We start from the raw sequence: 11968 nt of genomic DNA on the forward strand, positions 1-11968 counted from the left end.
GCAGATGGGCAGCGGGTGTGAACCAGAGTCACCTTCAGCTTCTGCTTCACCTGCAGAGCCAGGAGCCTTGTGCTCTCCCCCCTTCACATCGGGTTTAGTGTCTCTTTTCCCAGTGCAAGTTCCTGCTCATCCTCCGTTGCCGGCTGATTCTGTGGCGCAGCAGAAGGCAAAGCAGGGGACGCAGGGGCGAAGGAGTAGCAGGACTCGGGACTGGGATGTTCTGATGTCCTTCAGCCCCCAAAAACCAAATGAAGTCCCAACTACTTCGACTGGAGCCAGCTGACTGCGTGGTGTAAATCAGGAAGCTGTATCTGAAAGCCTTGTCAAGTAGAAACTTAACACGCGCTTCGTAGCTCCTAAAAGGGTCGTCGGCTAAAATCAGTTCATTCTGAAATCTTTGGACCACTTTAAGACCAAACAATCCCCCCAAATTCTCCCCTCCCCAAAAAGATCATAAACAGTCAATAATTTATGTGAAGTTAAAATTTCAACTAAAGACATTTTTAAATATGTTACAACAAACAATATATATATTCAATGCTGTAAGGACAGAAAACTCCGTATCTCAGGTCAGGGGACTCCTACTTCGTTTGGTCTTGAAAGTACCCACAAATCTCAGATTTCTGCTCCTTTGGCTCCCAGCACATTTTCCTCATTCGTTAATGAGAGAAAACCTACTCCCAAGAGTCCTTAGTATAAAAATAATCTGTTTACGATTCAGTCACTCCAGGGAAATGGGGGAAAAAAAAAAAGATAAGTACACACTTCTGAGAAGAGAAAAGTTTCTGTGAGAACATACAAAACTTATGTACAAAAAAAAAGAGAAGTGTATATTTTGCTATACATATACACCCCACATATATATACTGCACGCACACACACACACACACACGCACCCCTGGGATTGAACCCATTTAAAAAGTATGAAAGCAGCAGCTATTGGTCAATCTGAGGATCTGGCGCGTCTGACTGATGTGTTGAATCCTTCAGCTGTAGTGAAGAGTGTGCCTGAAAAGCCTGGAATTCTACTGGAAATGCTTTTGTCCTGCAGAAGTTTTGTTCCGCACCGTTAGGCTGTAGCTCAGACACCAGCACGTTTCACGGCTTTGTTGGCAAACAGGGATGGTTCCTCCTTCTGTTTAACTTCCACGGTCGCTTCCTGTTTCAAGACCATGGTTACAGAAGGGACAGCAGCCATGGAAACCTCTTCCATTTGTGTTCACAGATAAGTCCACTGACAACCAGTCAACTTGGCAAAAAAAAAAAAAAAGTATTAATCATAAGATGATTAAAAATCTGAAGAGTTTGTAGATGTGTGTCATACACTGTGGCAGCAATAACAAGAGTCCTGAGATTTGTGGAGGGGGGAAAAAAAGCAGACACAAGCCTTGGGCCAAACAGGAAGCGTTAGGAAGGACTTGACCTGGGCATGGAGAGAATCCGCCCGTTTTTCTTGCCACCGTTCATGTGAGTGTAAGGTATGTGCTCTTCATAGTTCCCCTTGAGGGCCATGGAGGGTCCATTGTCCCGCCCCAGGACTTTGTCCCTCTGCGAGTACAAGGAGGGGTCGAGGGGAATGCTCTCCATGTTCTCAAAGTCCATCTCGTACTCCTCTGTTTCCAGAGGTTTGTTCTCCTCACTGTAGAAGAACGAGACCTCTTGGAAGCTGGGGTGCAAGTCCTCCTTCAGCATCTCGATGATCTCGATGAAGGTGGGGCGCATTTTAGGGTTGTACTGCCAACACATCTGCATCAGGCTGTGCCTACATCAGCAGAAACAAAAGTCAGGGGGAGGAAGAAACAATTTCACACAGGATATGAGACTGTACCCACCTCAGACCACCCACCACACAGGCTACTCCTCTGACACTCCGAGTTGTTTGTTCTCTTTCCAGTCTCCACGTTCCTCTGTAGATCCTGACACTCCTTTTTCTCTATTTCTGTCTAGATCAAAAATTTCTTCCAATTCCTTTAATTGTTCTGAACTCGGCTTCCGAAGGAAACGGGGCTGCAGTTCACACACTCTGTGTATGTCTGCAGGCACTTACAGCCAAGTCACCATTTTTTAATTAATGCAATTTTAATTTTAACTCACAGCCTGAAAGATAACAAAGCTCCTCAAACTTCAAGGAAAATAGGAGGCTGTGCAGAGGACAGAGGTCCTGTAAACATCCCACCCAAGAGAAAGGCTGGGGCAAGAGGTCATGTGTTATCAGACACCACGGAGAAGGAACTTACAAGCACAAATAAAGTTTCCAACTGGAGTTTGTAACTGGCCATGAGACAAATATCCAGGACAGCCGGTTTTTTTCATAAGGATACTCACAAAACGTGTTGATTTTCTGACTCTGGAAGTGCTGTGCTGGCCAGAAGCAGGCTGGGGTAAGAGGTTACCAGGTTTCCCCTCACCCCTCAGTGGCTCCTTACACCCATCAGAACACCTCAGCCCAGGTTAAACACTTAGGAATGGGATATTTTAAATTACTCTGACAGAAGCAGTTGAGGGAGCACCTGGGTGCACAGCCGCGCTGGCAGCCCCGGGGACACAGTAACCTCCAGACAGTAAATGTCACGAGCAGAGAACAACCCTTAACCCCGGCGCAGGAGAATGTCTGGCTGGTCTGTAATCTCTGCAAGGTGTTTTTCACTGTCCTCACCCAGTGCCCTCTCCTCTCCCTAACCTCGCAGCGAGCCCAGCCTTGTGCTTTAGGTGGGACAATGAGTCTGCAACAGAAATGAAAAGGCCCTGGACATGAGAACCAGCTCTTGGCTCAGCTCAGCGTTCTCCTGCCTCTCTCTCCTCATTAGACTTAAATTGGATTTCTGAAAATCAGCAGTAAAAAGCTGCTGTAATTCTCCAGACTATTTACATAGTATAGAGAGATGAATTACAGAAAACCTCAGGTTTAACAAGCTGCTCTCCAGCCTCTGTAGCCACGTGGATGCGGATGTGGCCAGGCTTTGCCACGTGACATAAGCCAACTGCCACCCACTAGCCTGGAGCAGAGGAAAAACATTTCTTTGGGGTAATTGATACAGCGCTTATTTGTGTTTTAAGTTTTTCCAGCGCTTTGTACTTCCTCCTCTCGAATCTGTCATCACGATGTAAGGTCCACGTTGGTTTAATTTCCCTTCTAGTGAAACAGGCTGGCTCGGGTCTTTAATTCCTGGATCCCTCAGGATGCATCAGGTGAATTTCTGTGAGAGGTGGCTCACTAAAGTCTGTTTTGTTCCTCCCCGACAGAGAAGGGGTTAAGAGGTGCCACATGTTGGGGTCACCTTTGCTGGCCACGCTTTTGCTAGAGTGCAGTTTGGTTGACTGTCCCCTGCTTTAGTACTTACAGCCTCTCCGGGCAGTTGTCTGGCTGATCCAGGTATCCTCCATCCATCACAAACTTTAGCACCTGTTCGTTGGAGAGTCCCTGGTATGGCTGCTCTGCTAAACTGCTTATTTCCCAGAGGACAACACCAAATGACCTGAGAAAGAGAGAAGACTTCTTACTGAGAATAAAACATCCAGGAGGTCTACAAGTGATAGTCCTATTTTGGAGAATACATACTTGAAAAGAACACGACTATATTTTTAAGAAGAGGGTTTCAAAACAATGGTTTTGTTTGGTCTGTGCTCTGAAGAAGTCAGCAGCTCACAGTTTAAACCATGTGGGTTGAAATAGTGAGGTCAGGAGCTAGAATCCACCTGGGATTGCAAAGGACAACTTACCACACGTCGGAATAAGCAGTGAAAACACCATCCTTTAAGGACTCGGGTGCCATCCACCGCACCGGCAGCAGTCCTTTGCCTCCCTTACGGTAATAATCCGTCTCATAGATGTCTCTGGTCATACCAAAATCTGAGAAAAGCAATTGGGACGTGTTAAATGTCTCTCCTTCCATGCTGCTTTTACTGCACAACATCTCCAGATGAAGGTTTCCTCCCTCTGACACCAGGGAGTCTCCTACGGCCCAACTTAAGATTTGTCACCTTGTGATTAATATTCAAAACATTTTCCTTTTCCCTCCATTTTTTCTACAGAGCCATGATAGAAATTCCACAGTTACAACTTTTAGTGACAGCTTCTATTCTAAACATTATTTTTATTCATCCCCTGTAAGTACAACAGAGCTCCCTTTGCCCTGAAATCCCACTGCCTTGGCTTTCAGTCCAAAGAGGTCTGAAAAACCACCACGCTGTAGAGTTTTGCTTTATTTTTAAATGTAATATTTACTTATTTCTAAAAGGGTTTGGGTTAAAAACTGGTTCTTGTGGAAGATAAATGACTTCCAAAAGGCACCTGAGCTCACGATAGGATTATCAACACTTGGTTTGTTGTACCCAACACCTTCTTTGTTATAATTGCCATGAAAACAAAGAACAGTGAGAGAACCCCAGGCAGGTTAGGCTGGAAGGAAATACACTTTTTGGATGGAGGTTTGAGAACAGAGAAGGTGAGAAAAGCTGTGCTGGCTCTAGGGGAGATTATTTCCTTACTAAAATCCACACAATTCTTTCACAGGGAAGAAAAAGAGGAAAGTTTGCTGCATTCTGTGAAATGAAATGAAATGATTTCTGAAGGGAGCCAGTGGAAATCAACTGAGTTTGCTGCACTGGTCTTGGGCTTCATATATTTGCCACTACAACAAATACGACCCACAGAATGATCTTCTGATCACACACCACATACCTCCAATCTTTACAGTGAAGTCTTCTGCAACCATGCAGTTACGAGCTGCGAGATCTCTGTGAACAAATTTTTTGGCGTTGAGATAAGCCATGCCATCAGCGATCTCTGCAGCCATCTGGATCATCTCCCTCAGTGTTGGTGGTGGACGACCAGGGTTATTCTACAATTAATAAAGAAGTATTAAACACCAAACCAAGTCACCCTATTGCACAACACATTCCCTCTCTCCTGTCTTTACCTCAGCGTCAGGTCTCAAAGAGCGAAGGTAACTCTTCAAATCTCCATGTGCCATTAATTCCATGACCACCAGAGTAGGTTGCCCTTTTGAGACCACCCCGAGGAGGCGAACCTAGAAAATAAGTGAGAAATTCCCTCAAGGCTGTGTCCAAACACACCGGGCAGAGCCCAGCAATGAGAACAGGGGGACAGAGCAAAGCCAACACCCCCCAAAAAAGAGCTCAGAAAAACATCACAAAGCCCTGTCAGGCTGAGAAGTTTTAAAGATGCATTTTATACAACATGACAAGGAAGGATCCCAGCTCTTCTCATCAACCGCCTCTGCAGAAGGGCTGCTTGTGCAAGTTGAACATCAAGCTTTGAAAGCTCTAAAGAACTATCAGTTATGGGATGGGACCTGCTGACCAGCCGAGGCAGCCAGGGATGCTTACCACATGATGGCAGCTGAAGCCTTTCATCACAGAAGCTTCATTTAAGAACTCGATGCGCTCGCGGAGGCTGGCTGATTCGTTAACGGTTTTCACAGCCACGCGAGTCTCGGGCTCTCCCTTCACGATGTCCTTGGCGATTCCTTCGTACACCATGCCAAAGGAGCCCTGGCCCAGCTCTCGGAGGAGAGTGATCTTGTCTCGTGGAACCTCCCATTCGTCAGGGACATAAACTGTTAAGCAGAGGGAAACATTTCTAAATCAAGCAGGTGTCTTTTGAAAGACATTTCAGTAGCAGCCTTGTGGAGGATGTGGATCCTGCCACAGGATACTATGGGTATGAATTTTTTAAGAAAGACTAAAAAAAACTCCCTCAAGAAGATGCCAATCCCATATGGCTGCACTGCCTGAATGACCAGCCAAGAAATCAGACACTGAAGCAAGCCCTCATCGCTCTCACCATCACTGGTGCTGAGATATTCAGGGTTAGAGGATGCGTAGAGTGGTCCAGTTGGTCCTTCAGTTTGTCTGGAAGAGAGAGACAAATTCTTCAGCACATCTGCAGGGTTGACACGTTAGAACTGAAGGCAGTTTGATTAATTCCCAAAGCACGCAGCAAATACAAACTACAAATGCACAAAATATTTCCTAAATTAAATTATTGTTGAAATCATTATCTAAATTAGAAAATAAACACCGAGTTACTTTCAAGAAATAAACAAAATCTTTGGATATAAGTTTTGCTTGTTCTAGTGGAAACAACATAAAATGGCACCCACCTTTTTTTCACAAGCACGTAAGCAGCTCCAATAATTCCAGCAATTATTATGGCAAAAATAATTGGAACAATTATAACAGCAATATTAGGCTGAGCGTTCACTAAGAGAGAAAGAGAGAGTAGGAGTTATTATACAGCTCCAAAATCCCAAGTCTTTTCCTCAATAAAATCTCCCCCTTGAATAAAATGGAACAAACATGAAACTAGAGGCTGTTTCAGACACAGAATGTGGAGCTGGTCAGAATGAGAACTCATGAAGAAAAGTGACATATTTCTAAGTAACTTCAGTTTCTTGAAAGTAGATGTATTGGTAAATATATTGTGACCCTCTGCAGTTCCCTGTGCACTGCTTCATCTTCCAAAAATAACCTGGGTTCTTAGCAGGAATTAAATGTTAAAAAAAAAAGAAAGAACTCACAATAATCAGCCACATAAAAATAGGTAGGCTCTGTCCATGAGCCATTTCCAGCCAGTGATGTAGCTCGTATACGGACACTGTAGTTTCCAGGCTGCAGTCCACGGAGTTTACAGCCCTGCTCGCTGGCAAAATGCTTCCGGGAAACGCAGAAGTGTGCTTCCTGCAGGAGGAGGGAAGAGGAAAGCTGCGTTACGCTCCCTCTGCCACGACCCAGAGCTCTGGGACAGCACACTAGGATTCCTACCTCACCTCCTGCTCTGGCAAATGTACACAAATAGGGCTTTCACATGCTCAGGTCTTTTCCAATCTAGTGGTTTGTCCTGGATTTGTGTTTTACAGTTCAGCAGTTTGGATTACAGGGAGCAGATGCCATTTGCTGTATGAGACCTCAGCCCTGAAATGTGACCTGGGCTGGCAAGAGCTGCTGCCCACACGGCACTGGCATTCTGCACGGGCTGCCCACAACCTCGCTGCCTGTTCAACGCTTTCTGAACTTCTCTAAGCAACTTAAATATAGATGTTGGCTTTCTGTCTTTCTGTGAAATTAAATTCCTACAAAAGCTCCATGGAGAAAGTTGGTGAATTAGATGCTCTTATGTGGCGAACAGGCAACACAGAGGCAGATTTTTCTGTCTCAGTGTCACCACAGACAGAATTCCAGAGGATATAAATTCACTAGTCAAGTTTGATGTCGCATTGGTTCATACACAAGGAAAGCAGACAGGACAGAACACCATATGCACAGGGACTGTTAAAGACTGAACAGTCCTGGACTCCCAGGAGGAGCTGCTTCTCCAAACATGTTGTGTGAAGGGACAAGCAGAAATTCTCACCTCTGTCTCCCCGAGACGCCCGTAGTTCACTTCGTACAGCACAATAAGACCATTCGGCTCCTTTGGTTCCTGCCACTTCAAATGCACGGTGTTTTTTTCAACCACTTCATGGGTAACTGGACCAACAATGTCATCAGCCTTAGCTAGAACCAAGTTCATGATTAATAATAGTTTTATTTCATGTCTTTGGCAAAATCTGCCAATATTTCATCCATTATCCTTTCCTATCAGGACACTGGGGCGGCCTCACCTCCAGTACTGGGGGCAGTTTTGGGCACCACAGGATAAAAAGGATCTAAAGCTGCTGGAGAGTGTCCAGAGGAGACACAACATTGGGGAAGGGTTTAGAGGGGAAGGGTGTGAGGAAAGGCTGAAATCACTTGGTGTGTTCAGCCTGGAGAAGAGGAGACTGAGAGGAGATCTCATGGGGGTCTAGAACTTCCTCCCAAGGGGCAGAGGAGGGGCAGGTGCTGATCTCTTCTCTCTGGCCACCAACGAATGCCACGAGCAGAGGAAATGGCAGGAAGATGTGGCAGGGGAGGGTGAGGTTGGCCATGAGGAAAAGGTTCTTGAGGCAGAGGGTGGTGGAGCACTGGAACAGGCTCCCCAGGGAGGTCCTGATGGCACCAAGCCTGACAAGATTCCAGCAGCATTTGGCCAAGGCCCTCAGGGACATGGTGTGAATGTTGGGATTGTCCTGTGCAGGGACAGGAGTTGGACTCCATGATCCTTGTGGGTCCCTCCCAACTCACAACATTAAATTATTCTACAAAGATAGCACCAGTCCTGCACCATGTTCCTGTATCACAGCTGACTCCTGTAGAAAAAGCAGCATTTTGAAAACAACCATCAACCCACAGCAAAGCTCAAGGAAGAGAATTACCTTCTGGCATGGTCCTGGCACTGACATAAGCTGCAACGCTGCATCGGGATTCCTGAGCATCGTGGTTACAAGCGTGGAGCTCAATGCGATAGCCGGTGAAATGCCGCAGGCCTGAGATAACCAAGGACTCCTTAGATTTAACTTTTTCAAAAGGTTTCTGTTCCTCTGTATTCTCAGCTGCTGCTGCAGAATTGTTTGGAGAGGAGGCGATGGTGGGTATCACCACAGTGGCATTTGCCACAGAGCCAAGGTCTCTTCGTTTTCTTGATGGCCTGTTAAATAATAGAGGTTACAGCGTTATTTGTTATAGTCGATGTAAACACATTCACCTGAAAAAGCAGAGTTAAAATGGGAGAGCTCAGAGTGACACTGAAAACTCAAATTCCAGCCTCACATTTGCAATGAAACAAAGAAATTCAGGACTTTGCTTGGTTTTTTTTTTAAAAAAAAATCTGTATCAACTCCTGTAATGCACATCTCTTTTTAAAATTATGTGGATCAACCCTGCACAACTTCATACAGGGGAAAAAATAAAAATACATAAATCCAAGTCTAAATTATTTCCTTGAGAATTCAAGTCACTGATTCTCTCAGCTGAACACAACTTTCCAAAGTTGCCTCGTGGATGCCTTGGACAGTGTTGCGATGCTTTGGAGTTCCATCTCCTACACGTTCTAGCAAATGAGGTCATCTCACAGCCCCCAACTCTGAGGATCTAAGATGTTCCACATATTCCAGGTGTCATAAACTTGCTTTTATAAAGCGTCAGACCAGTTTCACAGCTCACTGGAATGCATCTGCCACTCTGAACCCTAAGGCTGACTCTAGATAGACAGACAATTTTAACCTTTTTCTAAGAGACCAATCTATTAAGTAATTTTCAACAGATGCCTTTAAAACTCACAGATTCAGATTAAATATTAGTTGTGTGGTTTTGTTGGCCAAATGCTGCCTCGTAAATTATTGCACTTCAGTCTGAAAATCAGTTTTTTGCAGTTGTAAAAACAGACCCAGCAGTGTGATCCTGTCAACTCCCCTGTTTGCTGAGTGTTACCAACCACCTTTAATGGCAGATTTTGTCAGCAAATAAACAGAATTAATTCAACAGAATTAAGAACCATTCACAAAATTGATTTTCTTGGGAGGGAAAAAAGAAAAAAAAAGGAATGAATACAAAACCAAAACTCCTCATTTTAACGCTTTACATCCTGCCACATATTCTCCACAAGGAATTCCCAGGTTGGGAACTAACCAACGTGGTGAATCAGTAATAATATTTAGTTACACAAAGGGAATTAATATCATTTGAAAACCAGACTGTGTATTCTAAGGGGATGATGATCTTTTTTTGTGTGTGCATGTGTGTGCAGCTATTAAAGGGTACAAAGAGTGACCTGAACTGAACCCACACTTGAGGCATCTCCAGTCTCTAAAAATGTAACAAGCCGTTGAAGCAAATCTTTGCTACTGAACTGAACTTTCCACTGCCACCCTCTGACTGCCCAGCAAATGATTGGCCAACTACAGCTAAAACAGAGGGACTGTGCCCATCAGGTCTTTGTCTGCAACTCCAAGCTCCATTCCCTGATGTTATTTCTCCTCCCACAGCAAAAGCAACCACCTGGAAAGCAGATTTTAAGATTTCCTCAAACCAAACACTGGGTTGTACACAACAACGTTAAGCAGATTCATCCACCCGATGAAAAAACAGGATGTCAAACGGCAGGTTCAGCAAAGCACGTTCCAGTTTTGAGTTTTCTCTTTCTCTAATTACTAATTAACTCATTTTGGAGTTGCTGTTATCTCAGCTTGTGCATTGTTCTGAACAGTGTCCCCTAACAATGGGGCAGAGTTCAGAGACTCAGCTCTGGGTCATGCCACCTCCCTCCTTTGGAAGGATTCTTTACGGTCAACCAGAACCTTGTTTGGATGTAAAAACAAAGCTACACGCCACTGTTTACAAAGTGTGAGTTCAGCTGTTCCTCGTGTTTAAGAGAATCTTGTTTTTTACAAGTAAAACAGTAATTTGACCACTGATGCAACACAGAGTAAAATGCAAGAATAACTTTTTCCTTCTCAAGTAATAGAAAGCAAGAAAATCTTTTGAAGCTGTAAACCCCAACCTTCCCGTATTTATTATCCTGGATTTGCATCGATTTTCTTGCCAAATCCTCTGTATTTTCAAACATCTGATGTCTTCCCAAAGTTGTTCCACTGCAACTTTCATTATGACTCATGGCCATTTCAGTAGCTCCAGTGACACCCCCTGTGAAACACACAGATTCAAGTTCCTTCTCCTCCTACCGTCAGAGATGATCAGCATGTGACGGCTCTCGGTTCACAGGAGGATGGAAGTGACAACTCATCACATGTGATATGGCCTCTGCTGGGGTTTTTAAAAATGCTTTAGCTAGCTTAAGCCAAGCTTGTCCACACACTTAAAACTAGAAGAGGAGAAGCTGCCTCTGTTTTCCCCCTTGTGCTGCCAAAAGCATTTGTAGATTTGTCTGGACAATTAATTGGACTGAACTGGGAAACCCAGAAAAGTTACTTTTAATGGGAGCCATTTCCCAGATTGTGTTCACTCTGTCACTCACTCATATTTTTAGTGGCACAAGTGTGTGTGACAGAGAGAGAGGACAGAGACAGAGAAAAGACTGAGACTGCTTCTTCTGCAGTAGTGGTGGTGGAGAGAATACATGAAATTACATCCTGAACAGCAGCCATTTCGCTCCCCTCTGCCTCTCAGGACTTTTACTACTTTTGAAAGCTTTCCACAGAATCATGGAGTCACTGAGGTCAGAACATACTTCTGGAGATTTTCTAATCTGATCCCTCTGCTCAAAGCAGCCAGAGCAGGTTGCTCAGCACCACATCCAGTCAGGTTTTGAATATCTCCAAGGATGGAGACTCCACAATCTCCCTGGGCAACCTGTTCCAGCGTGCCATCACCTATTTGCTCTAATCTGTGCAAAACTCGGTCCAATATAAGAGCAAATAACACAGGAAAGAAGAAACAAAGCATCAGCTTCTGATGGCCACTTTGTTCAGCTACAAAGGGAGGTTACAAAGTACACGGTGTAAAGATACCTGTGAGCTCTGACTGGGCAGGTGGATATGGCAAGAAACATTTAGAAACTTCTAGTTTGCCTTGCCAGTGCCAGAGCAAATTAACCTACAAGACTTGTGATAGTATCTCCTGGAGCAGTCAACCATGCACATAGGGAAGGAACAGGTTCTATGATTTCCAGAGAGGTTGTCAGCAAGTCAGGTGAGATCAGACCTGGGCTAAGGCAGAACGTGGTGGATCTGCAGCAGAGCCTCACGCGGACAAGATACCACACAGGGATCAGACAGCCAGGAACAGGACAGGAGGAGAGAATGGTATGTGGAAAACAAGGAGACAAGACATAGGGGGAGTAACTTCTCAACTGCTCTGTCTTCTGCACCTCTGCCATCTCATATTCCCTCATATTCTCCTCAGTGAGACTCCTCCTCATGAATAGCAGAAGGCTTCTAGGCTCAAGGGGAGTCCACACCACTGGGAGAGAGGTCAAGAAACTATCAGGAGCCACATAAGAAGCACCTGCAGTAAAACACACTTCATGTTCAGTTGCCAGGCTCTAGACAGGCTGCCCTATGAGGAGGCAACAGGCATGATATTCACAGGAAAACTAATTCTCATTTATGTTGCCACAGCCTGGAGCCCA

General features: G+C 44.9%; 1 protein-coding gene across 1 annotated transcript in view; it reads right to left on the reverse strand.

Annotated features, from left to right (window-relative positions):
• Positions 1-817: 817 nt before the first annotated feature.
• INSR (insulin receptor) overlaps positions 818-11968 on the reverse strand; it is a 46278-nt gene continuing 35127 nt past the window's right edge. The window contains exons 11-21 of the mRNA XM_010165534.2: positions 8259-8530; positions 7376-7518; positions 6543-6702; positions 6126-6225; positions 5807-5874; positions 5350-5579; positions 4920-5030; positions 4682-4841; positions 3721-3850; positions 3342-3476; positions 818-1762 (exon numbers count right to left, since the gene is read on the reverse strand). Of these exons, the coding sequence (XP_010163836.1) occupies positions 1408-1762; positions 3342-3476; positions 3721-3850; positions 4682-4841; positions 4920-5030; positions 5350-5579; positions 5807-5874; positions 6126-6225; positions 6543-6702; positions 7376-7518; positions 8259-8530 (1864 nt within the window). The 3' untranslated portion in view covers positions 818-1407. The remainder of the gene's footprint in view (positions 1763-3341; positions 3477-3720; positions 3851-4681; positions 4842-4919; positions 5031-5349; positions 5580-5806; positions 5875-6125; positions 6226-6542; positions 6703-7375; positions 7519-8258; positions 8531-11968) is intronic.

Source organism: Antrostomus carolinensis, unplaced genomic scaffold, assembly GCF_000700745.2.
Source record: "Antrostomus carolinensis isolate BGI_N321 unplaced genomic scaffold, ASM70074v2 scaffold26453, whole genome shotgun sequence".
Classification (NCBI taxonomy): Eukaryota; Metazoa; Chordata; class Aves; order Caprimulgiformes; family Caprimulgidae; genus Antrostomus; species Antrostomus carolinensis.